Here is a 27514-nt window from a genome sequence, read left to right on the forward strand (position 1 = left end):
AATCTGTCTTGGCTCTCAGGAAAAGGGCAGCTGGAACTGCTCTGCCCTCAATTGCAGTACAAAGGGAAAGCCTTGAGAAAGCTGTGTCCTCGTTTTCTGCAAGAGAATCTTGGTCATTACCAGTCTTTAGTTTTTACTGGGGAAATGACTGACTGGTCAGATCTGTGGAACCGACGGCACGTGGAAAACACGGGGTTTTGTTTCTAAGCGCTCTGACTGCCGGGGAAAGTTGGAACGGGAGTAGGAGGTTGAGGGCCAGGCTGCCGCCGGGAGCCGGCGCCGCTATCGGGCCCGCCGAGCTGCAGGTGACGCTGCCTCGGGCCGATAACGGGGGGTGACCCTGCCCGGCCTCCCGCCCGCGGGGCTGCGGGAAGCTGGCGGCAGCCACGAGGGCCACCCCGGGAGCGGCCGGGGCTCGTTCCGCTCCCGTACTCCGGGGGAGGCGGCTCCCGAGCGCGGGGGAAGCCCCCGGGGCCGAGGCGGCGGCGGAGACCCGGGCAGCCCCCGCGCGGCAGCGGCCGAGCCGCCATCTTGCGGCCGCTCCCTCCCCCGGCCGCGCCGCCGCGCAGCCCCGGCCTGCCCGGGGTCCGCCCGGAGCCCGCCCGCCCGCGGCGCTCCGCCGGCTGCGGCTGCGGGGCTGTCGCTGGCGGGGCGGGCCGGGGCGGGCCAGACCTCCCCTCCCTGGCCTCGGTACCGGCGGCCTCGGCCTTAGAGGGGTTCTGAGTTTGGCAGAGCACAAACCCTCCCCACGCACCCCGGTGCGGAGGCGCCTACCGAAAGCTGAGTAGGTAAGCTGCCCGCTCCTTTCCCCGGCTTCTGGCGCTGTTTTCTGCTGAGGCAGCTGTCACGCAGGGTAGTGCTGCTGGTTTTTAATCTTTGACTGGAATGCCCTGTGCTCCTAGCTGGGATGACCATGGGAAGAGAGCAGCGATGGGCCGGGAAGGGGCAGGCGAGAGGCGTTGGTTTTCTGTTAGCTCTCTGGCTGCAAGTCAAAGGATTTTACATCCCTTTGGCAAGTGGTGCAAGTGAGCTGCTTTTTAAGGGGTGCTGGCAAGAAAATGTTATCTGCCTTTTGAAAAATGTTTTGCTCTTTACTTCAGAAGTATATACCTATTTGTTGACAAGCTCAAATGTCAGCTTAAGTGAAAATTACGTGGAGGTATGTTTTTCATTCATTTTCTGAGTTGACATTTGGTGCCGCTGGCAGCTCTTGCTTCATTTGGTCTTGTCTGAGCTCCTGCACTGCCGAAGTTTTGCAGAGCTTGAAGTGTTGCTGTGAGCTGTGCCAGCCGTGTGCTCCGGGCAGGCCTCAGCATCCCCAGGTGCCCAGGGCACGCAGCTGCTGCACAGCCAGGGGCTTTCCTGGAATGGCATCGTGGGAGAAGGATGGAAAAGGAAATGAGATCGTCAAAAACAACTGGCATTGTCCAGGTTTCCACATATAGGTGGCACATTTCTTGTGCTAATTGCTGTTGCTATATTGTTCTCTCTGTTTTCTTAGCCGAATAAAGAGAAAAGTAAAAATTGTGGTTAACTTGCAGAAATTAGGAACTGCAGTAATCACTTCTTCCCACTTATTTTATCATTTTATCTCCCTGAAATTGCTTCCTCTTTGACTTCGCAAATTTTTACGTGAAAATGCATGTAGTACATGCTTATCTTAGCTGAGAATGGTGTAGTAGAGCTGCTACGAGTGGTAACTCTTCCTACCCCAATTCCATTTTAATTTTCCTGAGTAAAATAATGTGTCATCCTTACGTTAAAGTAGGAGAGTTTCTGCATTGCATTAAAGTAGGTCATGCTGTGGGATATAATTTATGAACAATGTGCACGGTCTTGCCAGTGTCACCATATTATCCTGAGAGTGATTCCCAGTTGGAAACTTAAGAGTGAGAGACCAGAGGGGAGATATACATTGAAGTTATCTCTTTTATTGACTCATGCTGTCTTTGACTTTCATTAGAAAAAGAAGATGAAAGGGGTTTTCCCCTTCCTTTGGTGAAGGAGGCAGTTTCTCTATTTCTGTACTCGGAGAGGAACCTGATATTGCTTAACTCACAGCTGCTGGAGAATTGAGTTTCTGGTCTGGTGAATTTTAAGAATTTACAAATATTGACAACCTACAAGAGAAATGTTTTGTGGGAAGTTTAAACTGCACTTGTTATTTGCTCTGTGTCTCTTGTTGGTCTTCATACAAGGCTTCCTCTCGTGCAAGCTGACAGTCTGCCTGCAAGCAGCTATGCTTGGCACAGTCGACAGCAGATAAGGCAGCATTATTCCTACAAGCTGTGTCTGTGTTGTCCTCCAGTTCCCAAAAATGCAGCTGTGGCTGAGTTCTCAAGGATTCAAATCTCAATCCTCAATCCCTGAAGGGGTGACTACAAATCGTATCTTCTATGGAGTCAAAGCTAAATGCTTTCCCTTGCAACTGTATTATATTTCCTTATTTTAGTGTCATTTGTCTGGTTAGTTTGCTACATCTACTAGAAGAACAAACTAATTGCTGTGTAGAATATATCAGGTTTTGGGTTTACATGAGATCATTACCTCTGATTTCATTAAGAACAGTGAATTGAAAATGATTTCACTCTTGTGAGACGCTAGTTTGGGATAAGCCTGAAGTGTAACAAGGCTGTATATTAAATCTGTGATTAGTCATTACATAATCTCACAAGAGTTATATAAATGTCTGTATCCTATAGAGCAATAAGTGCTGAGTGTTAAGCAGAATGCAAAAGCTTGCATTTTTGGAAAACACTGCTTGGCAATAGATGCTCTGTGTTAAATATGAAGGGTTTGGGATGTGCATGTCTCTCGAGCTGAAGAGATGATTCACTCTCAAAGCCCTCTGAGGAGTGCCAGGAGCAGCTTTTACTGTAATGGAGTTCTTCTCTTTGAAACTCTTGTGGTTTACCAAAAATTTGTCCTGTATGAGTTGACACGGTCCCTTGTAATGAAGTTGAAGGTAGGCTGAAGGAGGGCTGCAGGAATCTGTCTGTCTGTCTATCTATCTCTCTTACAAATGATGGTTAGGGTTGTGTGGGTGTGTATCCATGTCAGTTTTGATCTAGTGAGGAAGATACAGGATTTAGTAGGTGCTATTGACTGATACAATGTAAGAGTCGCTCACGTTTAAGTTCTGAATTATGAAATGGGGACAAGAGCACTTCTGTATTTTGTACCAATTTTGTGAAGAGAAATAATGATTTTTATATAGGAGGAAGAGAGGCTTGTCATTAGCCTTGAATAGGAAGGCACAGGAGAAGGAATGCTAGAATTTAGGGATAGATATGGCTGGAGTACACTCCCACTACAGATCAAATGTTGCATTTAGTTAAAAAAGTTTCAGCTGTATCTTATTGCTGAAGAAAGTACCTTGAGAGAGCAGTGGGTAGGTTGAACACATTGCACTGCTGGGAGCCTTACCTCTGTGCAGTGCTGTAAGCTTGGAGAATTTGACATGGAGCTGTGCTGAAAACCTGCTTTTTACCTTGCAGCTAGTATAGAATGTGGCTGATTTCTTTCAAGAATTCAGTGTTGGAAATCTGTCTCTGGTCCTCTTTTGAACATTTTGCAAATTCAAACAATGTCCTTAAGTTTTTTAGTAGAAGAAATGGTTTGTTGTTTGCTTCATTTCTTGCAAGTTTTTCCATTGTTCTGTAGCAAATAATACATTGAGCTCCTGGTCCAAATAAATCTAAGCTAATTTATCATCTATAATATAAGAAAGTAAAGCCTTTAAAATAAGCCCTACTTGGAGTGAGACTCATTTTCCTTGGGAGAAGGGATAGCCAAGGCTACTAGACAGATCTGGATGATGCAGCAGCTCAGTCCGGATGAATTACCAAAGCATCATAGAAGTGCTTACCAAAAGCCTTAGGCATAAATAAGTCATGAGTCAAAGAGTTGAAGCTTGTGAATATGTATATGCTGGATGCCAGGGTGTTAAACAGACCTTACAAGACCTCACCTTTGCACTGACTTGATTTACTTGCTTATTTACGTGGCTGGTGTGTTCTGTGTTCCTTGTGGATAGGATACAAAGAGGCTGGGAAGACTCTTAAACCAGTCACTAATTTGCACAAATTGTGCCATACAAAGCATTGCTTGGGACTTGGCAATTTTGATTTTACCACTGATACCTTAAATAGCTTAGGGGAAATCTGTTCACCTTTGCCTTAGTTTCTATCCCTACAAAGTGAGGTAAATCATCTTGACTTCCTAAACAAAGTACTCCAGGATTTAGTCACGTCAGAACTTTATGTGCAGTTACCTGATAGACTGCACAGGTTTCAGAGCTATATTGCCAAAGCCAGATCTGTTTCTGGCAGGACCTTGCTATTCACCAATGAATATTTGTGTTTGATATCCACTCTCTTCATCTGATTTGCAGACTTGACATGTCTGCTTCCATATAGAACCTCTGGTGTTGTAATCAGCCCTTCCAAAGGCAATTGCTGCTAACAAGTGAGGAATGGGGGTCAGCAGATACTTCTGTTATACATAAATGCTTCATGCATGCTTAAATTTCCGTGGTCCAGACCTAAGGAATTGCATGTAGAAATATGGGCCAGCTCTAGTGCAATGAATTAGATCACTGGCTGCTGTGTCACCTGTGGATTCTTTGCTAACTCAAGAGTGTATCATTAGCACATGATATTGAAACGTTGGGAGAGGTCAAAGTTGCTCGAAGCAAAGTACAAGCTTCAAGGGTGATATGATAATTTAAACTCTAAATTTTTCTGGAAGGTAAAGAGGACCTTGCCAAATGTTTTTGTACGAGAGTGGAGAAGCTTTGATTCTTCATCACATTTATCTTTCTTTCCTGATGCTCAGTTCTTGTAGGGGCTATTCCTGTTGTCCATTCTGTAATAATTTAAGAGGGCATAAGCTTAAAGGAATGAAGTTAATAAGTGTACTTTTGTTCCTTTTACAGATGAGATCATTTCACACTCTTCTTTTGGAAGAGGTGATCAGAGGAAATGGATAGCTATTCAGACTTGACTGCAAAGAGCCTCTCATCTTCAGCTAACATGTCGCTTTCTTTGCCTGGACAAGCTGGACTCAACACCACCGGCGATCCCCCTTCTATGTCAATAAGCAGGCTTTTCCCAGCCCTCTTGGAATGCTTTGGAATAATTCTTTGTGGCTACATAGCTGGAAGAGCCAACATTATCACATCAACTCAGGCCAAAGGACTGGGAAATTTTGTGTCCCGTTTTGCACTCCCGGCTTTACTGTTCAAAAACATGGTGGTACTTAATTTTTCTAATGTGAATTGGTCCTTCCTGTACAGTGTTTTAGTTGCCAAAGCTGCTGTGTTTTTTTTAGTCTGTGTTTTAACATTGTTGGTAGCCAGTCCTGAGAACCGGTTTAGCAAAGCAGGTTTGTACCCTATTTTTGCTACACAAAGCAATGACTTTGCACTGGGATATCCAATAGGTGAGTACGTTTTCTTCTTTAAAATTAATTGTCACTGTTCTAGACGTGTTTGCTTTTATATAACCATAATTTGAAACTGACTTCTGAATTGAGGTTCCATGCAATTGAAATAATTTCTGAAGTGCCTCTCAAATTCTCTTTGAGACTGCTCATCATCTAGGAAAGATTAAACCAAAACAGGAGAGCGAGTTGGTTCTAGCAAAACAAAAAACGAGATGTTTGATTACAGAATTGAAAATACAACTACAAAGGCAATGTCAAATATGCAATTCCAGATTATATGTAACAAGTAGATCCATATTTTAGATTACTTTAGGAGTTAACAGTATCCTTCTCATTATTCCAAGGCAGCATGTTCAGGAGAATCCTCAATATTTCTTATTCTCTTCAAATTTGCTTGATATGTATCAAGCAAATATAAAATCTAGACAAATGCAATTGCATACTTTTTTTAAATGAAAATACTGTGTTTCCCTCAGTTGCATTTCCTGAGATTTATTCCTCTTGAATGAAATCAGAAGTATGCCACAAATGGGGCTGTGAGAATTATACCTTTGTATATGCATTTTTTGGTATGCATTTTAGATGCCAATTAGAGCTTCTCTTTTTTTTTTAATATATGTATTTTGGGGGTCTCTGAATGTATTTCCATTGTATCCTGGTTAAAACATTCTTTCAACTTTTACTTTCTTATAAGACTGCATATTTCTTCAGGTACTTCATGATTTATAAGATATGATTTATATTTTTTCTATGTATGATAGTGACAAAATCTATGACATTTAGAGCTTTACTGGAATAGTTACTGCAACAGAAACATTGTAGGCTTTTGAGGTTTATTTCCTCTCGTCCTTTCCCTTCTCCCATCCCCAGACTTTCACTGGTGTTGGCTTCATGCTGTCACCTGTGCAAACTTTTTGCTATTAGTAAAATATTACCCAAGCTTCTCTGAAGTGTTTGAGGGACTGGTCAACAAAGAATGCCTTGCTGTTTTTATGTGGTAGAGATAGTGTTTTGAACAAAGCCTGATCTTTTAATGAAAAAAACTGTTTTAAATGCTGTGGCGATGGAAATTTGTAAGAGAAAAAAATCAATATTGACAAATTGTGCACTAAACCAACACTATTTAAAAAGGCATTTTGAACTCTTAATCATTCCTGAGTCTTCATCCCATGTAATTTCTTTAGTACATGACTCTTATTATTTATTATTTCTTTACTATGCACTTTCTTGAAAAGATTTGCACATAGCGAAATCAAAATGCGAGTCAAATTTTTGAAGCTTATCACTGTTTTTCTATTATCATGGTTATGATCGTTCTAGATTAAAAAGTGATGTTGGGGTGAAAAAGAACCAACTGGCAGAGAGGTTTGTTAGCACACCCCTGATATAGTCAGAATTACTATGATAAAAAGCTTTGGGGTTTTTAATTACAGGGTAATAATGATACAAGTCTGACAATCAGATTCAGGTGTTCTCTAGAGCTGTGTGTTAAAGCAAAGGTGTAGCAGAGGTGCTGTGTGGGTGACAGTCACTGTGACTTTAATCATACTCATTATATTAAGCACGGACAACTGGTGTGTGATTTATATGTACTTTTGAGCAGCTGGGACATGGAGAATTGATTTTTTTAAAAAATTAAAGTATATTTGATTTCAGTTTTTTCTTATGATCAGCAAGCAGGCACCGTGATTTAAATAAAAAGAAAAACTTTTCATCAGTGGTAGGAGTTGTGGATTATTTTTACTGCCTTAAGGATTCTGTAAGACTGATTTCTTATTTTTTTTCCACCCACTGACTCAGTAATCTTACTTCAGTTTTTGTAGCCAGTAAAATGCATTCTGACCTGATTTAAATTTATAGACCTTAATTTTATAATTATAGACCTATTTTATTGTCCTAAATATACAGGTTCACTTTACCAGAATGTAAAGGTTTTTTTTAAATTTTTCACTCAGACATTAATTACACGAGACTTGGGTGGAGTTGTGTTCTAGTGACGTGGGCATTCTGTATAAAGCAATATAAGACATCAGTGTCAGGTTTGAGGTTTTAGGAAAAAGCCTATTTGCATAACAAGTCCAGCATGTTTAAAGTGGTTTTGATTACCAGGTTGTGTTTAGTGCTTAAAACTGGCTTGTTCAATGCAGTAACTAACCCCAAACCTGGTACTTCTGTTCAGCAGTCTATTTAGAATTTTATACAGCTAGTTCTTCTACATGTATTTTAATAATGGCCTGTAAAAGTAAAAACTCCCTTAGTGCTTTTTTTTATATACGTAAGAAATCAGCTAGTTGAGAATGTCAGTTTATTTGCTCTAAAGAGGAGACTGTTCAAAGTGAGTGCTGATTTAGCATTTGGAAGTTCCTGTCATTCCAGAGGCTTAAATAATACAAAGGTAAAACTCTTTGGATTTTGAAAAATGTAGTCATGAGGAAAAACTTTTTCAGAAAAGGTTAATAATGTTATTAATAATTATGAATTGCATAGTATATATCTAATGCATATTATATGTAATAATTATGATAGAATTAGCAATATATACATATCTTATAATTGACATACTATTAATAACTATAGCATATTGATATTGACTAATATTGATTGATAATTGTCATTGATAATGACTAATAACAAAAAGTTATTAAATATAACAATTGTAAGTCAGGTAAAAGAGAACATTCTACTTTTAAAGCATTGAGGTTTTTTTAAATTCACATTAGAATTGAATCTTTTATATGTTTCCAAAACATTTTCATTATTTTTGAAGCACCTTTAGTACAAACTTGAAATAAGAAGCAATTCTTCTTTGACTCAGAAGTATGTAGTAGTAATGAAGGCAAAAGCTTATGATTTGGAGTTCCTTGAGGGACCATAACTACAGCAGTAACTCTTGTCCTAAATAGTCCCAGAGAATGAACCAATAATTATGTAATAAAATTTTTTTCCCAGTTGTTGCTTTGTTGTGTTCTGTTGAATCAATGTAGAAAGATCACACCTGACTTACCCACTGAAAACTGATTAAGTTCCAAAGAAGTGAGACTCCCTTAAGATGGGAAGCAACTTGTATCCTGAAAAGGTGCATTTAATTCTCCACAACTGTCATGTTTCTGGGGAGGAAAATCTAGTCAGAAATAAAGCCAAAATTTTTCCAGTGTTTGGGATGACTCAAAGGAAATACAGAATTGTTACATTCTTTTCTTTCTTTTTTTCTGTTTCTGGTGGCTAATTGCGGGATGATTAAATAGCATTGAATAGTTAATCCTTGGTCTTTAATGTGTTCTTAAGATAACTGTTGCCTAATATGATAGGACATACTTCTCTTCCTGCATTATCTTATATTGATTGTTAATGAAATGGATTCCTTCAGTTCCTTCTGGAGGAAACTTAAATAATTTTCTTTAGTTTTCAGAGAGCAAAATTTAATTTCGGTATTTCAATGTATTTTTGTGCTGAAGTGTTATCACTCATAACTCTTCATTTCCTGTCTTCTAGTTGAAGCTTTATATCAAACCACTTACCCAGAGTATCTCCAGTACATTTACCTAGTGGCTCCAATATCTCTTATGATGCTAAACCCCCTGGGGTTTATCTTCTGTGAAATCCAGAAGTGGAGGAATAATCGCACTGTGTCACAGAGCAAAATCAAAATAGTGGGCCTAGCACTCCTTCGAGTTTTGCAGAACCCAATTGTATTCATGGTCTTCATAGGAATTGCTTCAAATTTTATTCTTGGCCAGAAAATTCCTGAATACCTTGAAAACTTCCTTGATGGACTGGGCAGTTCATTTTCTGGCTCTGCACTTTTTTACCTTGGACTGACTATGGTGGGACAAACGAAAAAACTGACAAAGGGTATGTTTGTTGCACTGATCCTTCTCATCACAGCCAAACTGTAAGTTCAATTTATGTATTCTTATACTTTTGTTCTCTAGATGTTTTAAGCTCTGAATACCCTGGTCAGATGGCTTTTCTCTCAAAAACATTATGATAATAGTACATTTCACTCCCAGAATTTGAGTGAGTGCTTCCCAAACTCTTTGTTAAAATACAGCTGTTAATTTTTAAAGGAAATTTAATAGACTAAAAACCTGTTGTCAGGCTCTGCAGAGAAAGAAATTCAGAGGTGCTGAGCCTTCATGGACTGCTTACAGGCCATCTGTCGTGAATTGGGTATTTGGGGAATTAGTGGCTTAAATCAAAATTTACTGAATAAATAGATAGTAGTGAGTTCAAATATATTAGATTAGTATTTGTATTTTATTTGGCTTAAACAAATTATTTGGCATCTCCAAATTAGTTGTTTCTCCTTACTTTATCTATAAGTCTTTGAAACTATACTGGAAGAGCATAAAAATGGTCACTTCATGCTCTAAAACTGCTTGACTTTTAAGCATGAATAAATGCCAAGCTCTGTTTAGAACTTGTACTATCATAATCTTCCCTTGAATATATTTCAGGGAATATTCATTTATTTATTTAATATAAAATATTTTATTTCCTACAGAACTACAATTAACTTAATAGAATGTTTGGGTTTTAAGTTTATACTGTAAAATTTGAAGGTGCATTTCAGTATCAAGTACAACTAACTCTTAAAGCTAAAGACCTAGTCTGTAAACCAGCTTAATGACAAATTTTGTAATGAAAAAAACTGTGAAAAACACTGGGATTTAATGTTACCACTTTGTTTACTGTAGGCCTATGTAAGATTTACATTGAGTCTGTGTGAGATCTGGGCTATTGCTGAAATAGCCTTGATGTCACTGGTTTGCTGGCCAGAACTTTTGGCATGGGATACTTAAGCTTGAGCCCTTATTATATTTCAGTCAGCTTGCAGAAAGGTGGACTGAATTTCAGAGCTGCTGACTGCTTATAGCTACTTTTACTGTAACAGCTGTAAAATGAGAGAGTTTTTAATGTCTTGGCATTTTAAATTTGAAGTTTGTACAAAGAATGTGTCTACACGGTCAGGGAAGCTGCTTCTATACCCAAGTTTGTGGATATGTTTGTCCTTTTTTATTTTAATGTAATTTGTGATGGAAGATTTTTAAGCAGCTGGGAAATATTTTGATAACAATAAAAGCTATCATTCCAAGTGATGTCTTTTCATAAGTAGTATTCAAAGCCTTAAATTTTCTTTTTATTCATTTTCTGGTTAAAGAAGAGTCTATTGTAGGTTGAGTAATATTTTTTCAATTACTTTTTCCCCTTTTCTTTCAGGCTCATGTTGCCATTTCTCTGCAGAGAGATGGTGGAGCTCTTGGACAAGACTGACAATGTGGTCAATCACACCAGTTTATCAAACTATGCATTTCTTTATGGAGTTTTTCCAGCAGCACCTGGTGTCGCAATATTTGCAAGTCAATTTAACATGGAAGTAGGAATTGTATGTAGTTAAACTTTTCCAAATATGTCCTAACTTTGAGCTTACTTTCTTTGATTAAATAAATAAATAAGTAGGCTTGAAGAATTTGCTTTTCTGAAGTATACATATCTTAGAATTGTACTCCCAGGATCTTTCCTGATTTCTTAAGTGTCTTGATAGCCCTCATCCTCTTTTTTTTTTTTAATTTGTGACTCTAATAGAAAGAGATAGGATAACTTCAGATATAAAGAACTTGTATCTTTGTTGTTTTTTGGGGTTTTGCTTTTGTCTGTTTTTTTTTCAACAAACTTTGAGATGTTTTTGTAGGGGAAAAAAGAAATTACATTACTGACTTCAGTAAGAATAGTGTCATAGCTGAAAATCTATGGAAGATATTAAGCTTTAACTGATTCAATGTGCTGCCCTTCAGTTAAATCTTGTGATAGAAAGCATTTTACTTTTTTTATATGTACATAGTAGAGAGTACCTTTTTGACTTTAAATAGAAATTTTAGAATTGTTTCTTCCACTTAAAGTGACATTAACACACTTTTGTTGATTTTTCATTGTATTTAATGGTTTCTATTTTGGAGTTTTTTAGTTGTATTTGTATTTTTAAGGAAAAGGGACAATAAAAGTAAACCTTGCAAGATAGAATTTTATACTCTACAAACTTAGGAAATTTCTTTAAAGCAGAGCCTCTAGTATGAGTAACAACTCACACTTCCATCACTGTACAAATTTGAGAAAGTAGACAAGGAGAAGCCCAACTAGAAATCACTTGTAAATATATATGGTTTCTTCTCATGCATTGGTGCATATTAATATTTGTATAGCTACATGGTTTTTCTAGTTATTTATTGTGTGAATGTTTATATCCAAAAGCAAATTGTGACAGTGTAAATTTACCCCTGGACAGCAGTTAATAGTTTATTTGATGCCCATGAAAAAGCTCTGTAGAAATCTGCAGTAGGAAACTCTACTCCTGCTATTTCAGAAGTTTGTTAAAATTTTCAGTTTAGCTCTGTGTATAAACCAGGTACTTTCTGGCTCAACTTCTAAATAATTTGTTATAGAACTAACTCATTATTTGTGAAAGTTCTAGGTATGTTTAATTCAAAGATCCAATTTTGCCGGTAGTTGTATTCCTGAAAGCAGATTCTTTACCTTGAGATGCGATTGACTGGGTTGTTGTTTCTGTTTGACCCTTGGCAGATTACCTCAGGCATGGTGATCAGCACGTTTGTGTCTGCCCCCATCATGTATGTTTCTGCATGGCTGCTGACCATCCCTTCCATGGACCCCAACCCCCTGGCAGCTGCCCTGCAGAACGTCAGCTTTGACATCAGCATCGTCAGCCTCATCTCTCTGGTAGGCGCTGCCGGGGAGGCGCAGAGAGCTCCAGTCAGGGCAGCCCAGCAGCAACTGAGTCACTGCAGGAGCTGTGCTTCCTCTTCACATCCTCAGCACAGGGGGAGGAAGGAGTTAAACATCCTGATTAGGCAGTGGGTCTGCTGCAAAGCTGCATTCTACAGGAAGATGAGTGACTGAATTAGAGCGTTTAGTGCAGAGCTTGAGAGGGTTTTTGTTAGGTTTGTGTTCTTGTTTTAGTAACAGGGTGTGGGGGAATTAAAGTACTAGTTTACACCACAGAGACTAGTTACATTAAGCCAAGTGAGGTGCTTGGATATCACAGTAATGAAGGCTGTGTACAAACTTCAGCTTCAGAAATGTCAATGCATATTTTTTTAATGAAGTCTTAATGAGCATTAATGAAATAGTTTAACCTGAAAAATTTTTGTTTATCAAATTTCTGTACTAGAAATTATTTTCTTAAAAACTGAGTTGGTAATCCAGAAGTCCAATGTCAATTTTGCTTTGGTTTTATAGAAAGTATAGATAGTATGATTATTTTATTTGCTTTTTAAAAATAAAAACATCCTTCCATCCATGGAAGGAGTTGGAATTTTCTGAAGTTGTTGTCTCACTGAAGTCCTCTTGCCTCGAAACTCTGCCTGAAGGGAAGCCAGAAGTGAATGCTACCTCTTGCTGGTCAGATAATTTTGGGAGATTCAGGGAATGTGGGTGTGGATTTTAAATTCTAAATTGCCAGGCTACACTTTGGTCATTTGTGTCCTGAGGAACTAAAAGGTTTCTGCATGCTCCAGACAAGTGCTTGGTCTTTACTGGAAATACTTCACCAGCATGAGTGCACCAAGATGCTTTTTCTGACCACAGCTGCTGAGGCAAAGGGGCTGGCAGCATATTGTAGCAGTCATGTTGCTAAGATCTGTTGTGTATTTCATTTCATCATCATCTGCCAGAATACTTATCTTGTTCTTCTGGGTTTTGTTTTATTCTTTAATTAATTTTTCTTCTTGTATGTTACAGACCTGGTCTCTTACTGTTGTTGTTCTGAGTAAGAAATACAAACAGATTCCTCATATGATTACAACACATCTACTTGTTGCTCAGGTCAGTAATAAGGAGAATGCTGTTGTGTGAGGTTTAAGGTTTAAGTTTTTAACAATTTTGGAAGTTTGATTTTTACAGTGAGATCTTTATAGCAAACTGTGGAGGGCAGGTGAATCTAATGTGTGACTTGTCTAAACAATTTCAGTGCTGTGAAATACACCCTTGAAGAAAATGATAGTTAATGTGGGCACTGTGATTGCTAAACAGAGCTATAAACAATCAGAACAGAGAGTGGCTTCTGAGATGTTTTCTTAGTTATTGCCCAATACTGTTGAGAGCACTTCTGTTTCAATTATGCCCATCTGAAGCAATACCAGGAGCAGCAGCTTGTGTTTGACTCTATAGTAACCCTATTCAAGGAGCTAAATAGAAAAATAATCCTTGTACTGGTTTATATCCCTGAAGCTCTTGCAGAGAGATCAGCAGGTGCAAGTGCTGGTGCAAGGATGTGTGGGAATGTATGGCTGGTGGCTAGGGAAGGCCAATGCCAAGTGGCTCTGGATTAATTTTAATTGTTATTTAATCTGAGAGAACACTAAAGACTTCCTTATTCTCTTGAAGTCAACTGCACTACTGGAACAGCCTGTGCTTCTATAACATCTGTATGGTAGTGCTTTCTGAAGTGTTCTGTAGTTGGTTTTGTTTTTAATCTGATCATGGAGTCACATTTAAAAATGTCATGTATGAGAACTGCACTTGCTTTTGTTCTGTACCAACAAAGCTTTTGGTACAGAAACAAAGCTTTTTTACCATCTTAAAAAAATAGAACTATTTTGTTACTGTTTCCACAATACTTCAGCCTATCTTTTTAGATTCCTTCAGTGTTAAAATTATCATATATGCAATATCAGTGTGTGACAACTGGTGCAATTCTTGGCTGAACAAACACCAATTAACCTCACTTTCATGTGCAAATAATTTTAGTTAAGTGGTTTGTACTTGCCAAAAACATCACCTAAGGTATACAACGTTGGGGCATTACCTGATTTGCCTTACTTCTAGTTTATATGAGCTATATACTTGCTGTCAAAAAACCCCTCCTGAAAATAAGGTAGCAAAGTCAGGTGACACAATTGTGGCAGTACTTTACTGCTAAATGAAGTATCCATTTCATAAAATCACCCTCCAGTTCATCTGGGGGTGGAGTTTAAAGCTTACTGCAGGTATATAGCTCTCTGTTAATTTTTTTTTGTCATTCTGCTTTCCCAGTTTAAATGATGGTATCTTTTCTTTCCAGTTTATTGCTTGCATTGGAATGGTGGCATGGAATTTCACTGTTAAAGAGAAAGACATCACCATCCAGATCCTTGTATTTATATTCCTCTACAGCTCACTTTACAGCACCTACCTATGGACGGGTATGATTTTCCTGGGCAGAGCCCAAGTACTTAATGAAAGATTAGTGTCCTGAAATAATGTTAATTATATTCTTCAGAGTACTTGTTCCTTTCACTAGTTTGTAGTTCTACAAATGTGAATACCTTGAAATTGTGCTGAGGTTTAGTGTTAGGCACTGCTGCTGCTGGTGGAAGCTTCTGCTGAGCAGCTGTGGCTTGCCTTTGCTGGATACAATAGACTGGCTGGTGTGTGACAAGAGACAAGAGCCCACTCTCAAGGCAGAAGCAACTACAAGTAGAGTGAATATGGGGGTTGCCTTTCAGCTAGTCTTAATAATGCTTTTTAATTAATGCAGAGTTTTAAGATTTTAATTATTCAGCATTAAGTAGATTTAAAAACTGGTGCAACGAAAAAAATAGAAAATACAGAGTGAAGGGAAATACCCAGGTAGCTTAAACGCCTCTTTCCCCTGGAAATTGTAGTTTCTAAAAGCAATATGTGCACATAAGATTAATGCAGGAATTGAAATAGAAAGAATTGAAAGATGCTTCAAGAAGCTTGGAGTACCTTACATATATGATTAAAAGAAAAGTGACTTTAGATATTCAAGATATTTTTGTCCAGAATCTACAGGTTTAATTCCTGTGGTGTTTTTCTGGAGTGAGTTGTATTTATTTAGCTGAAGTACATAGCTCATGATTGGTGGGGCCTAATATAAATACCAGCTTTGCTTCCACATGAGAATGTTGCTGAGGTGTGAGTAGGCTAGGCAGTTCCAGAAGATACTCCCAAAAGAGTTAGGTAAAAACATGCAAAACTTTTTAGTTAAATTTATCATAGACTTTACAAAGGACTAGTCAGTTTTTACAGAAATGTTATAACTGAATGCAACACTATTTGTTGGTTGCTAAAGAGTGTTAGGATAGAAAACTGCTGTTTATACCTCAGGAAATGAGTTACTTGTATCTTAAATGTTCTTATGACATCTTTTTTACTCTTGTGAACCTTTCTTAGCTTTTAGAAGTGAATACTTAATATAAAATGTCCTGGCAGTTTTTCAGTGTTTCACTATTAACATGATTTTTTAGGCAATGGGTATTTCTAATTTACTTTCTCAGAATACAGTCAAACAAATGATTTTGGAATACTTAAAGGTCTGAGAAGAATATCTTAAGCTATTGAGCAGGTCACATCATAGAGTTTCTAGGCTCTGTACTTAGCAGTTCCCTTTTTAATAATACACAAGGCATTTATTTTGGTTTTCTTTTGGTTTTGTTTGGTGTTTTTTTAGGTTTTCTATCTTTTTCTTTGTTTCTGTTGAAGAAGAGAGAAACAGTAAAGATTCCCATTGGGTTTATCATCGTAGCTGGATGGGGGTAAGTTAATTCAAATGCTTCCCTGCTGAATTAGTAGGAGCATGATAAATATGTTATGTACTTCCTGTTCTGTTCTTTCAGAGTCCCAACAGTTCTGGTAGGAATCTTACTAATTGTTGGTGAACGTAACAACACCAGTATTGACTCTGCCTTTTTCTATGGAAAGCATCAGGTAGGAACATGTTCTGTCCTCATCACTTCAGACTTCTGCCATGCTACCTGTGCAAGTAGCTTTCAGTCAAAGTGCAGGCTACTGTAATAAAAGTATCCTTGTAGAATGCTTATAGATTGATACAAAAATGTATTTCTGTCATGAGCCACTAGGAACATTTGTTTGGAGAAGGACCTTCACGATTAGGCAGCTATGACTAAGGAAAAAAGGTAGTAGGCTTCTTAAAGAAAAAACTTAGGAGTGGTAATGAATTACAGAGCTCTTTTCCTGATGACTAATTTGTATTCTAGCATGATATTTATCTAAAATTGTTGTTATCCAGTATCTAATGAATGGCTTTTGGTCTGTAATAGATAGGATATGCATCACCTGTGTAGCAGTAACTGCTTGCACTATGGCAGGCTTCTCAGCAGAATTATAGGTTGAAAGACCCTGAACTACCATTTTTGCCGGCAAATAGTTCCTCTTATCAGAGGATATAGAGTGTACTAGCATAGGTATTTGTCATGTTTTCTCCCTCTCTTTCTTATGGGCAGAGTCCATGGGTCACTCAGGATTGTTCATGTGGCACTTTCACAAATACTAAATAGCCTCAGAGTGGATTCTGGGTATCAGTGCAGGTGATTAGAAGGAAAGGCTAATTAATAGGATGCTCCCCATTGGCTAAAGAATGTAAATTAGAGCACATTCCTCTTTGGAGTGAAAAGGTACCTGAGCAGAACTTAACCCAGAACACTGGTGATCCTCAGAGGAAGGGGGAAGACAATGAGGGGATGTTTTTGGATTGCATGGGAAACGGGTCCACACAGGGGTCCACACTTTAAAAAACAAACAAAAAAGCTCAGTTACTCAGGCAAGGAAAATTAGTCTCTTTCAGTGCCACGAGGTGCAAGAGCAGTAAATACAGGAAATATAGTCTTGTTCAGACTCATTTGTAAGTGTATTTAGAAAAGTACAGAAGTTAGAAAGACAGACATGTGCAACTATTTTCCTATATTTAAGTGCATTTTCTTTGCTTTCTTACCAGATAATTACCACAGCAGTGGTACTGTTCATCAGTATATTGATGTCAGGTATCTCACTGATGTGCATGAACAGAAGTAGGCAAGGGTCCAGCTATGGGGTGTTGAACCCATACTCACCACGTAGCTCAATGGAGGAGGTTGAAGTGGAAGGGAGTGGGCAGAATCATACTTCAGCCCCTATGACTCAGTCTTCTTCAGAATCTTCTGCACAGTCTTCTCCAGAATCTTCTGCACAGTCTTCTCCAAGATCTTCTGCACAGACATCTGCAGAAAAAGGTAGACAAAGTATATTGGTATAAAGAATAATTGGCTTAGGGTGCTATGAACTAATATTTCAAATGTAATTCTGAGAAGGACAGTTTACAGCTTCAGGTGTTAGATTAGGACAGAAGAAAATCTAGATATAACTGCCCAAGTATTTAGGTTTGTGTTCCTAAAGTTTGATTGTTACCATTGTAAGAGTTGTGTAAGTGAACAAGTGGATGATTTTTATGTAAGTAGCGATGCCTTGATAAGAATGTGATAAATACAGCCCACTAGGCATCTTAGATTGTTTACCTACTAAATTGTCTCACTGAGATTAAATGCCAACAGAAACACTTGATGTGTTTCTAATCCTTTTTGTATGTAGCCTTTTTTATCACCTCCTAGTTTTTTGCCTGTAACTAAAAGTGCTTCTGTTGCTTCAATGGTGGTAGTGTTATGTTGAACTATTAGTATTAGTGACCCATTTACCCTCTCAACAAACTGGAAAAATTAAGTCTGTCTTCTTTTGGGTTATTTTTGAGCATAGTAGTTAAAGCTGCATAGAATGTATTGTTACACTTGGAAAATAAATTATGGTAGTGAAGGAAGCTAACTATCCTATTACTGTATATATTTAATAGGTTGCTGTCCTTGTCAATCAACTAATGGTGAATTATCCTGTGCTAAAGACAACAAAGCAGTGTCAGATGCTGTTGAAAGCAAGATTCCTCCAATTGAGACAGGTAAAGCAGTAGTATCTCCTTGTTTTAATACTGCAGACTCTTCCCCAACATCTGTGTGTTATTCTCACAAAGAAACTGTTGGAGCTATTGTTTCTTGACTCCACCTGGATAACTGATATTTTGTATTAAAGTCAATTATTAGGCAATATTATAGCTGTTTGTTCTCTTCTGCTGATAGTTGTTTGTAGTCTTTCAATGTACAAGATGGACAGTTGTTTTGGATGTCACTTTTTACCACAAAGATACTTTGGTGTGTTCTGAGCATTCAGACTTTACCTCTCCATTGTTGTCTTGTTTGGATGCTGGGAAATTGGATGCATAACTTTACTTTGCATCAAGTTTTTAACATAAACCACTTTTTTACATCCTCATGTTCACATCTTGCATCTTTTAAAAAGCCTTTGTTGTAATCAGGCACAGGTTTTGAGCACTAAATAAGATCTAGAGGAGCAAGTGCTTACTGCAAATTCGATTAAATGTCCATGCTGCTGTGTTCTATTTATGTCTAGAGAAGAGAGATGGAGAAAATCAACTAAGAGGGCCTTAGGAGTCACTAAAATAGAAAAGAACTGGATTGAACTGACTGTTCAACACCTGTCTGAAAACTGCATGCCCAGTGCATTCTCACTGCACATCAGTGTCAATAATCAAAGCTGGCTGCCAGTACAACTTGGCTCTTTTTTCCTATTTTTTTTTCTTGTTTTCATGCGTTCTTAACAAGGAGATCATATCCTGATGCTTTGTTTGCATGCAGCATAAATTTCAATTAATCTAAATATTTCACACTGAAGCATACTTCAGTTATGTCACATCCAACAAAATGCTCCCTTTCTGCCTATTGCCAACTATTTTATCTATTAAGTAATTCAGACAAGCACCATAAGAATGTCTTCAAGAATAAAGGAAGGCCAATATAATTTTCTTATCCTAAAAGATAAGGTAGAAAATACTTTTTGGTTGAGTGGAAATTATTTCAACCTCCTGAGTGAACACTTCAAAACTATAAATCAGTAAAAGCAAATTGTAATGCATACACTTGTGTAACCTTGGCTGCAATAATTACTAATTTTTCCATTATCTCACTGAACTGCTTCGGGTCATCTGGTACCAATTCCTTCATATGGCCTTGCCAGGAAGTTTTTCACTGCCATCTAGAGGAAGATACTCAGAATTTCTTAGAACTCTGTAGCTGGAAGACAAGCATCCATTCTCATTGTGTTTGACTCCGTTCATTGGTAGAATTATGATCATGTTCTGATATACTGTGTTAAAAATACAGTCACAGACCTGAAATAAATATGTTTTTCTGTCTGATGTAGAGGTAAACAACACAGATGCAGAGTAAAAACATTAGAGCTGACAGTATATTTGATTTTTTTCAGAAATAAATTTAAAATTTAAAAACTGTTCAGAGAAATATTTTTTCATTATTTTCATTGCTTCTAATAGTGTTTTCTCAATGTTAACCACACATTCAGTTTGAATTAAATCTTTGAGAGAAAAGTTCTGTTGGAAAAGCTTTTATCAATTTAGGAGCACATATAAACTTCAACTGTTTCATTTGAGAGTAAGGTGTCTGAACAGGTTATTGTCAAAGCCAATATTAAATTTTGTGTGTGTCACTTCAGTAGGGTTACCTAACAAGGTAATTTGACTCAGCAAGTTACATGAACAAGTTTGTTCATGGAGTTCTGAAGATAGAAGCCTAATGAAGAATTTCTGGTTTGTTTTTCAGTGGATCAGTGTGTGAGTCACTGCAGTGCTCAAACGTGTGTGTTGGCTCAGGAAGAACAGCTTCTACAGACTGGAGACAAACAGCTGGCCAGACATGTGCTGCTGTGCTTACTTCTTATTGTTGGCCTATTTGCTGTAAATATTCTTTATCCCCATGTTAACTCTTTGAGGTAGAATGATTTTTAGGAAAGCTATGTAGACAATCCAGTAAAAACCTTCCAGTTGCTTAAGTAACAATTCATTAAATAAAACAGAGGCTATATTTGGTTCCTTACTGGAAGAGGGATGTCATACAGTTAATTTTTCTGTGCCACATCATAAATTAAATGCAAGTTAAGATTGATGATGCTGAGCAAGATACTGGAGAACCCTAAAGGGGAAAAAAAAATGAAGTTATATCATTATATCATTCATCACTACTGCCCTTCTTCCCAGTTTTCTCAAGAGTTGGTCTTCTTCCCTAGAGAATTATCAATTAAAAATATAAACTGAATTCTGCTTCTGGAGGAGACTACAAAAATTGTTCTATCTGATCAGGCTTATACTGGAACTTGAATTTCTCTGAGGTGTTAAAAAATAATCTTAAGGTTATTTTAAATGGGAAAATGCAATTTTGTTGGTTTTAGTGGTGTTTGGAGCAACATTGCTAAGTTAGTGTTGCCACTCATCATTACTGACTCCAAGATGTGTTGGTGGTTGCTCCTTTGTACAAGTGTGAAATACCAGAATGTAATGTGTTGGGGATATAATTTTACTTTTTAACTGTGACAAAGGCAAGAAGCTTTTCTCTGAATGTAATGCTCAGTTGAGTTTCTTGTGGATGTCAGTTGGGAGAAGCATTTTTATTTGAAATGGAAAATACTGTGGCAGAAATATATAATACTACAAAGCAGGACAGTGCAGCACAACAGTGTGGGTTAGTAGCTACTGCTGTTGCTTTTCAAGTTCTGTTAAATTGAAAAATGAAATGTTTCCCTCTCAAATTTCCTGTACCAAGTAGTCCATGCTAGTATTTTTTGGCATCTTTTATATTTAAAGGATACCCCAACTGTCAGCCTATATTTTAGCTGTATCTGAATGATTACGTAGATACTATGAAATAAGTTACTTTAAAGGATTAGCCTTTACACTCAAATGGGTTAACTTTGGAGGTTTTCTCCTTCCCTCAGGCATCTCAAATAGCTGAAGTGGTATGTGCTTCACCTTAACATAATCCTAACTCTGCAAGAAATATGTAGAAAGCACTGGCCTCAGCTAAGCAGCCTTAAGACAAACACTGCAAATCTGTCTGGGCTCCTATTGTCTCTGTTATGTTGAAAACCTAAGTATGCTTGAGGCAAGTTCCTTACAAAAACATGTAAAGAACTCTTACCCTGCTATGTTTTGCATTGTTATGTTTAAAACAACCAAGGTTCCCCCTCCCACCAAGCTATTAAGCCTAACTGAGATGATGTTTTAAGGTGTTTATTCCCTCTTACTTGTCTCTATCTGAATAAGGAGACCATGAACACTGTGCAAGAATTATTACATGTGAGGAGAAGAAAACTTTTCATTTTTGAAAGTTAGGTTATGTTTGTGGGTTTTGTTGTTTTTCTATTTTCTTTACAGAATCTCTCCAGTTGCTTGTGGTGGCTGTTCAACCAAGAGCCTGGAAGGCTGTATGTGGAACTGCAGTTCTTCTGTGCTGTATTTAATTTTGGTCAGGTACTTACCTATGTTTGTTCTGAAAATGACCATGTTGGTGGGTGTTGCAGCAGATAATGCACATCTTCTATGACCATGAACACTTTCAAAAGTGCAAGTGACAACTGAATGCCAAATGCTCATGGAAACTGATTAGCAATTTAGCCTTATTTGTACCAAAGCTTCACTGGTGTCTCTTCTGTGGAGTTACATCAGTTGCAAGGCAGCTCCATGGGTGCTGTCTCTGTAAGGTTTAAATGACTATCTCTGGTTTCAGTGACAGCACCATAGCAAAGATCTGAAGATGGATGCTGGTTCTGGCTGCACCTGGCCTGGTTCAGTGCTCCTGACTATACAAGGCAGCTTTGTCACCTGTGAAGGTGAAAGCCAAGCAGTGTTAATGCACACACTGGAGGAACATTTTGCACAGCCGTGGCACGTGTGCCTACAGGATGCTCTGCAGTATCAAGTAATGACAGCTCTATATAAAAGCTGCACAGAGAAAGGAATTAAGTAGAGAGCATTCTAGCACTTACAGCAAGTCTGTACTTTCCTTGGCACTAACATAGACAGATTCAATACCTGGCTACATAAGGTTGCCAGTTATCCCAAAGTGTCAAGTGGCATGTCACAGCATTAGTTTTAGTGAACTATTTCTTTGAAGGTTTTATATGGACTATTAGGTATTGATATGTCTTTCTAAGGTCCAAATGAAAAATCAAAGCAGAAACAAAATGCATTTTGAATAATATTTAGAAAAGAGGGATACTTTGCATGTATACATGAAATGTATTTGGCACTGAGTTTATAACTTCTGTCCTATAGAAACCAAAGTGTTTGCTTCATGTTGCATTTTCTTGTATTTTTTTTTTTCTGCAGGGCTTCATTTGCTTCGGTATTTTTGGCTTAGATAAGCATTTAATCATTCTGCCATTCAAGCGAAGGTAAATAGAATCTTTGCACTTACACCTATAAACCTAATTATTTCTAATAATCATTTTTGAAGGGTGTTGAGTTTTCAGTGCTGTAGTATTTGGTTTCCTATTTTGTTAAGCTTCCAAATTTCTTTTCTCTCCCACTTGTAGTAAGGTTGTTCTGCCATCCTAATGACACTTTCAGAAACATAAGTCCTGCACGCTCCCTAGAGGTGAAATTTTTGCCAAATGAAGGATCTTCAGAAATAATTTCAGCTGATAAACTAAAACTTAGATCTGGATGCTGAATCAGAATGTGTCGTCACTGTTTTAAAGCACTGTGTTCATAACCCCATGCCAGTAGTTTGTGTGGACAGACCCTTCCACAGTGGAGGAGTGAGTTGTACCAAGCTGCCTTTACCCTAGAGCTGACTGGCTGCCCTGTGCATCCAGCAGCTGGAGCTGGCTCCCAGCTACTCTCTGAATTTCCTTCTGCCCAAGCCTAGAATAACACCTCTGTGTTCAAAAGCCATACAAATATATTAGGAAGATTATATACAAAGTATTGGGCACAAAAAGAGGTGGTGATAAGCTTCCTGGGAGGTCCATTTTATTATTTGCAGTTTCCCAAAAAATGCCCCTCCTTGATTTGCTGTCTTGAATTTTTCTTTTTTTGTGTGTGTGTTTTGTAGACTTGAGTTTTTCTGGGGTGGAAGAGAAGCAGCAGGGCATACAGATGCCTCAGTGCCTGAGGAGATCAGGATGACTTGTCAACAGTTTGTTCGTTATCATAGAGATCACTGTGTCAAAAGTATTGTCAAAGGCAGAAGGTAAGGTCCTTCCCTGCACATATAACCTGTTACAAAGCACATAGCTCATCTTCTGAAAACAATGAAATGCAGTTCATTTTGTAGGTGATTCCTGTTGTGCATATTTATTCAAACCTCAAGATAAGGATTAGAAATTTAACTGTAACAGAAATGTTTCTAGCCTCACGCTGAAACATTGGGGTGCAAGTTATGATATTATCCCACCTAGGTTTTAAATAAATTATAAAAAGTTTTATATCACTAAGGGATTTCTCCAGATTTTGCATTTAACTGGAGTTCAGAGGATAAAATCTTTCTAAAAAAATGTACACCATAACACCTGTGGAAATGCATTAAGACCCTTTGTTTGTTTTGTTTGTTTTGTAGAGTAAGACACTGTCCATATTTGTAACTAAATGTTTACTAATATGTAGCTTTTATAGGAGGCAAAACTGTTGCAACTGATTGTAGTGTGTACTGAAAAGCCACTCAACATGTGAGATTATAGTGGGCTCAGGACTTTGATGGCTTCTGAGTTTATATAATTTCTTTTACTCATACCTCTAATGAAGCCTAAACTTCAATTTATGAGACCAGTAAAGATTTCAGAGGCAAATTATATTACCTAAATCAAGGATTATGCCTTCAAATATGTGTAGATAGATGAGAAGAAAAAAGCAGACAGAAGCAGCAGGAACAAGGAAAAAATTCTGCCTTTATTTAAATGTATGAAATGGAGACATGAAGTGTTTTAACAGGACACTCTGACTGTTCTTGTAATGTGAGCTTTTAAGTAGGACTACCTAGGCAGGGTAGGGTGGTCTTTTAATGGTCAGGTAGTCCAAAACCATATTGCAGAACTGTTCTAGACAGCATCATGATTTTGTTCAGTCTCTTCAGAAGTCAGTAATGTCCCACAAGAAAGATGTATCAGAAAATGTCTTGTGAAATAGAACAGGTTTTACAGCTGTTTTTCCCATGCCTCTGCTGCTATTGTGGTTTCTTGGGCTTAGGGCTGTTCATTTAGATGTACTTTGTGGTTTTTATTATTCATATCCACCTGAGAATACATGAAATTATGACATTTGTTGCCTTATTGTTGTAATACTATGTTTGTGCAGAACTTGGTTCGTGTCTTATTTCCCCTTATGAATTAAAACAATGCATTTATCTTGTCATTTTAAATATTCATCTAACTTGATCCTATCCTTTTTGATTTAAATGTGCTGTAACTGAGACGTTGTAACCATGGATTTTAATTTATTTTCATTTTTGCATCTGCTAATAGATGTTAACACTTGCTCTGTGTTACTGCTGCTTTTAACTTTAAAAAATTAGGGAAAAAATGCTGTCTTTTAGCTCTTAATCAGTTCTAGAAACCCTGTGCTTGGGTACCACATAATAGATTTTAGATAACCAGAAACATTCATTGCTGCAGGTTAATTTTTGCATGATATGTCTGCTGCAACTAGGCAGATGATAGCATCATTGCCTCATAAATTAGTTTAAAAAATAGTCTTGTTGTAAAGGTTTTGTTTATTCTTAGTAATAATAATGTGTGGTCAATATTTAACAGGATATGCAAGTTATAAATGGGCTTTGTTTACAATATGTGTAAGCAGTTAGTGTCTGTTTAAAAGTGTTCAGAAATTATGAAAAGAATTAAAATTCAAACAGAATCCCTGTTGCTGGGGTTAGGTTGCTTTCAGGTCAGATACTTTGTTGCAGAAAGGGTCATGGTAAGAAGTACATGGGAAGTAAGTATCCAAGAAATAGAATTACATTGTGTTAGTTTTCAGGAAGAATGCTACTGATGTCCACTGAATTTTATTTGCAATTTGAATTTCATTTAGAAGCCTAAAACAACTTTGTATGTCCATATTACTTCTCATTGAAATGTCTGTAAAAAAAGGTAGTGAATACTGGCATGTCCCAAATATACAAAACTTGCAAATTCTTTTCTAACATGCTCTTAACTATCATGATGTCTCTCCTTGTTTCCTGCTGTTTTTCCTTGCCTTTCCCCATCGTGCAGTGGTGATACCAGATTTACAGAACATGTGGGTGAATCATTCCTTTGACATACAGGTGTGGTGCCAAGGTCTCCACTGGTATCTTCTTTGGCTGTGACCTGGTGAGCTGGCTGATGCAGGTTGGCCTTGCCTCTGACCGTGGGGAGGCAGTGGTGTACGGGGACAGGCTGCTGAGAGGAGGCGTGCTGCAGCACATAAGCAACGAGCTGGAGTTCCGCGATGAGTACCTCTACTACCGCTTCATCCCCAAAAAATCACCTGCAGAGAGCCACTGACCTGGGCAGGCAAAGCACAGGTAGTTGGGGTGAGTGTCACCGCCTCTTCTGCCTTCACTACTGAAATTGGAAATATTTCTCAGAGAACTTTGTTATTCTCCCTTGTAAAATGAAGAGATGTGGTTCTACTCGTGTCTATTCTGAAGAAAATGGTAGAAAGTTATATTTAGTCAGCATTCCAACCAGAATGCTACTAAACAAAACCAGATGCTCTGGATTTAGAATGTTTTTTCCGTTTTGAGCAAAACAAATTTTACTAAATGGTATGTGTCACTGATGTATTTTAGAGGCATTATAACTGCAGCTTTAATACTGAGGCCACAGCGAGGAAAAAAACCCCCATGAAAGGTATTTTTCATGTTGCTGGATGTTCTCCATATTTTAGTGTGATGAAATAGTGATGCCTGTTTACAGTCTGGCTTCCCCCTGACTTCACAGATTTCTTCTGTCATACCTCAGTTTTTACTACTCTGCTCTTGTCTAACACCAGGAACATTTTTGAGCTGCTTACACCTGAGATCAGGTGGGTTTTTTCCTCCCTTAAAGTTAACATACTCCAATTAAAAAGACAGAATTGCTGTGACAATGTTTCCAATATCAGGGGATTAAAGCTGGGCAAATACCAAGTGGAATAAGTAATGGTTTTGTACATATCTACCCAATCTTAAAACCATAGAAATATTAAGCACTCTCCCAAAATAGGAAATTATATAATGGAATAAACAATTTATTCTGAAGTTTTGCCTTACGGTGGTAGTGACAGCTTTATCAAGAGCAGATTTTTACATTCTGAAATTAGCCTTTGCAGTTTAAATCAGAAGTGCCACCCTCAAGTAAAGATTTTATGGAAGCCTTGGTTACATGTGCAATTCAAGACAAAACTTTTTCAAATCATAAAACTTTTAAATTAATGACTTTTAAATCTAATATATAAAGAATCCTAAATGAACATCTCGATTAGGGTTTAGAGTAGCTAAACATCCTAGATTTTAGCTGATTGGCTAACACAGGTTTCTAATAAACCTCAGGTATCCTCCAAATTACTTTAGTGTCACTCAGATTCCTGTGCACTAAAGGCAGAATCTTAGGACCTGCATGTTTTCTCCAATATTTTGAAAAGGCTGAAGACAAAGTATTGTATCTGATAGCCATAATGCTGCCCTTTTAAAACTGCAAGAACAGCATTTATATGTCCATATAAAAATTTTATGTAATGAAGGAAAGAAATCCAGGTATTAAAAATTATTTGCTCAAGCATATGAATAAGTCTTCTCACCCTTTTTAAAAAAAAAGTCTTTCCCTTTTTTTTAAGTACACAAATTTTTATTACAGCTACTTTTCCATCTATTTTGTATTAAGAATTAAAAGTGATTTTAGCAGCATAAGCTACTATTCAACAAGCAGTTGTTTTATAGTTGCTATAGTTTCCTGCAAGACTTAAATTGAAAAAGTAATTCCTTTTACTGTCAGTCTGGTTGCAGTGTGCACAGAAACATAACATCCTGCTGCTTATGTATGCTGTACAACCTGGTATATTTTAATGTTTTCCATCAACAAGATAATTGATGTTTGTATCAGGCTGTGGCCACAAAGGAAAGCGTTCGTGTATTTCCATTATGAATGTTGAAGACAGCTGCATCAAATATTTTGGAATAATTAGATAAATGTGACTTAAGAGCAGAAATTACAAGTATGTCTGCCTGCTAAATACTGCAACTTGTCAATAAATCTGTTACTTGATTTCAGAGTTCTGAGCTGTGGTGTGTGCGTGTCAAGGTTTACAGCAAATGTGTTTTTCTGAGAGATTTGTTAATGTGGCTCTTGGGTTTCAGTCCTGGTATTTCTTAAATCCATCCTTGCTCCTTTACAAGTAGGCAGAGCA

At 37.7% G+C, this 27514-nt stretch overlaps 1 protein-coding gene and 1 long non-coding RNA gene across 3 annotated transcripts in view; one reads left to right on the top strand and one right to left on the bottom strand.

Annotated features, from left to right (window-relative positions):
* LOC139593665 (uncharacterized) overlaps positions 1-974 on the bottom strand; it is a 10762-nt gene extending 9788 nt beyond the window's left edge. The window contains exon 1 of the long non-coding RNA XR_011680363.1: positions 775-974. This is a non-coding gene — a long non-coding RNA (uncharacterized lncRNA). The remainder of the gene's footprint in view (positions 1-774) is intronic.
* GPR155 (G protein-coupled receptor 155) lies at positions 317-27372 on the top strand. Of its 2 annotated transcripts, none has more exons than XM_071434873.1 (16): positions 317-788; positions 4937-5442; positions 8938-9337; positions 10666-10831; positions 12025-12180; positions 13201-13284; positions 14522-14642; positions 15914-15998; positions 16080-16170; positions 17198-17471; positions 18083-18184; positions 19920-20053; positions 21527-21622; positions 22481-22545; positions 23208-23345; positions 25360-25495. In XM_071434873.1, the coding sequence occupies exons 2-16, from the start codon at positions 4983-4985 to the stop codon at positions 25403-25405; spliced, it is 2418 nt and encodes an 805-aa protein (XP_071290974.1). In that variant the 5' UTR covers positions 317-788; positions 4937-4982; the 3' UTR covers positions 25406-25495. The 2 variants fall into 2 exon arrangements, with proteins under 2 accessions (XP_071290974.1, XP_071290973.1); XM_071434872.1 differs by having other exon boundaries at positions 320-788; positions 25413-27372.
* The last annotated feature ends 142 nt before the right edge of the window (positions 27373-27514 follow it).

The sequence above is a fragment of the Agelaius tricolor genome, unplaced genomic scaffold (assembly GCF_023055355.1).
Source record: "Agelaius tricolor isolate 1412-34295 unplaced genomic scaffold, bAgeTri1.0.p SCAF_10, whole genome shotgun sequence".
Lineage (NCBI taxonomy): Eukaryota > Metazoa > Chordata > Aves > Passeriformes > Icteridae > Agelaius > Agelaius tricolor.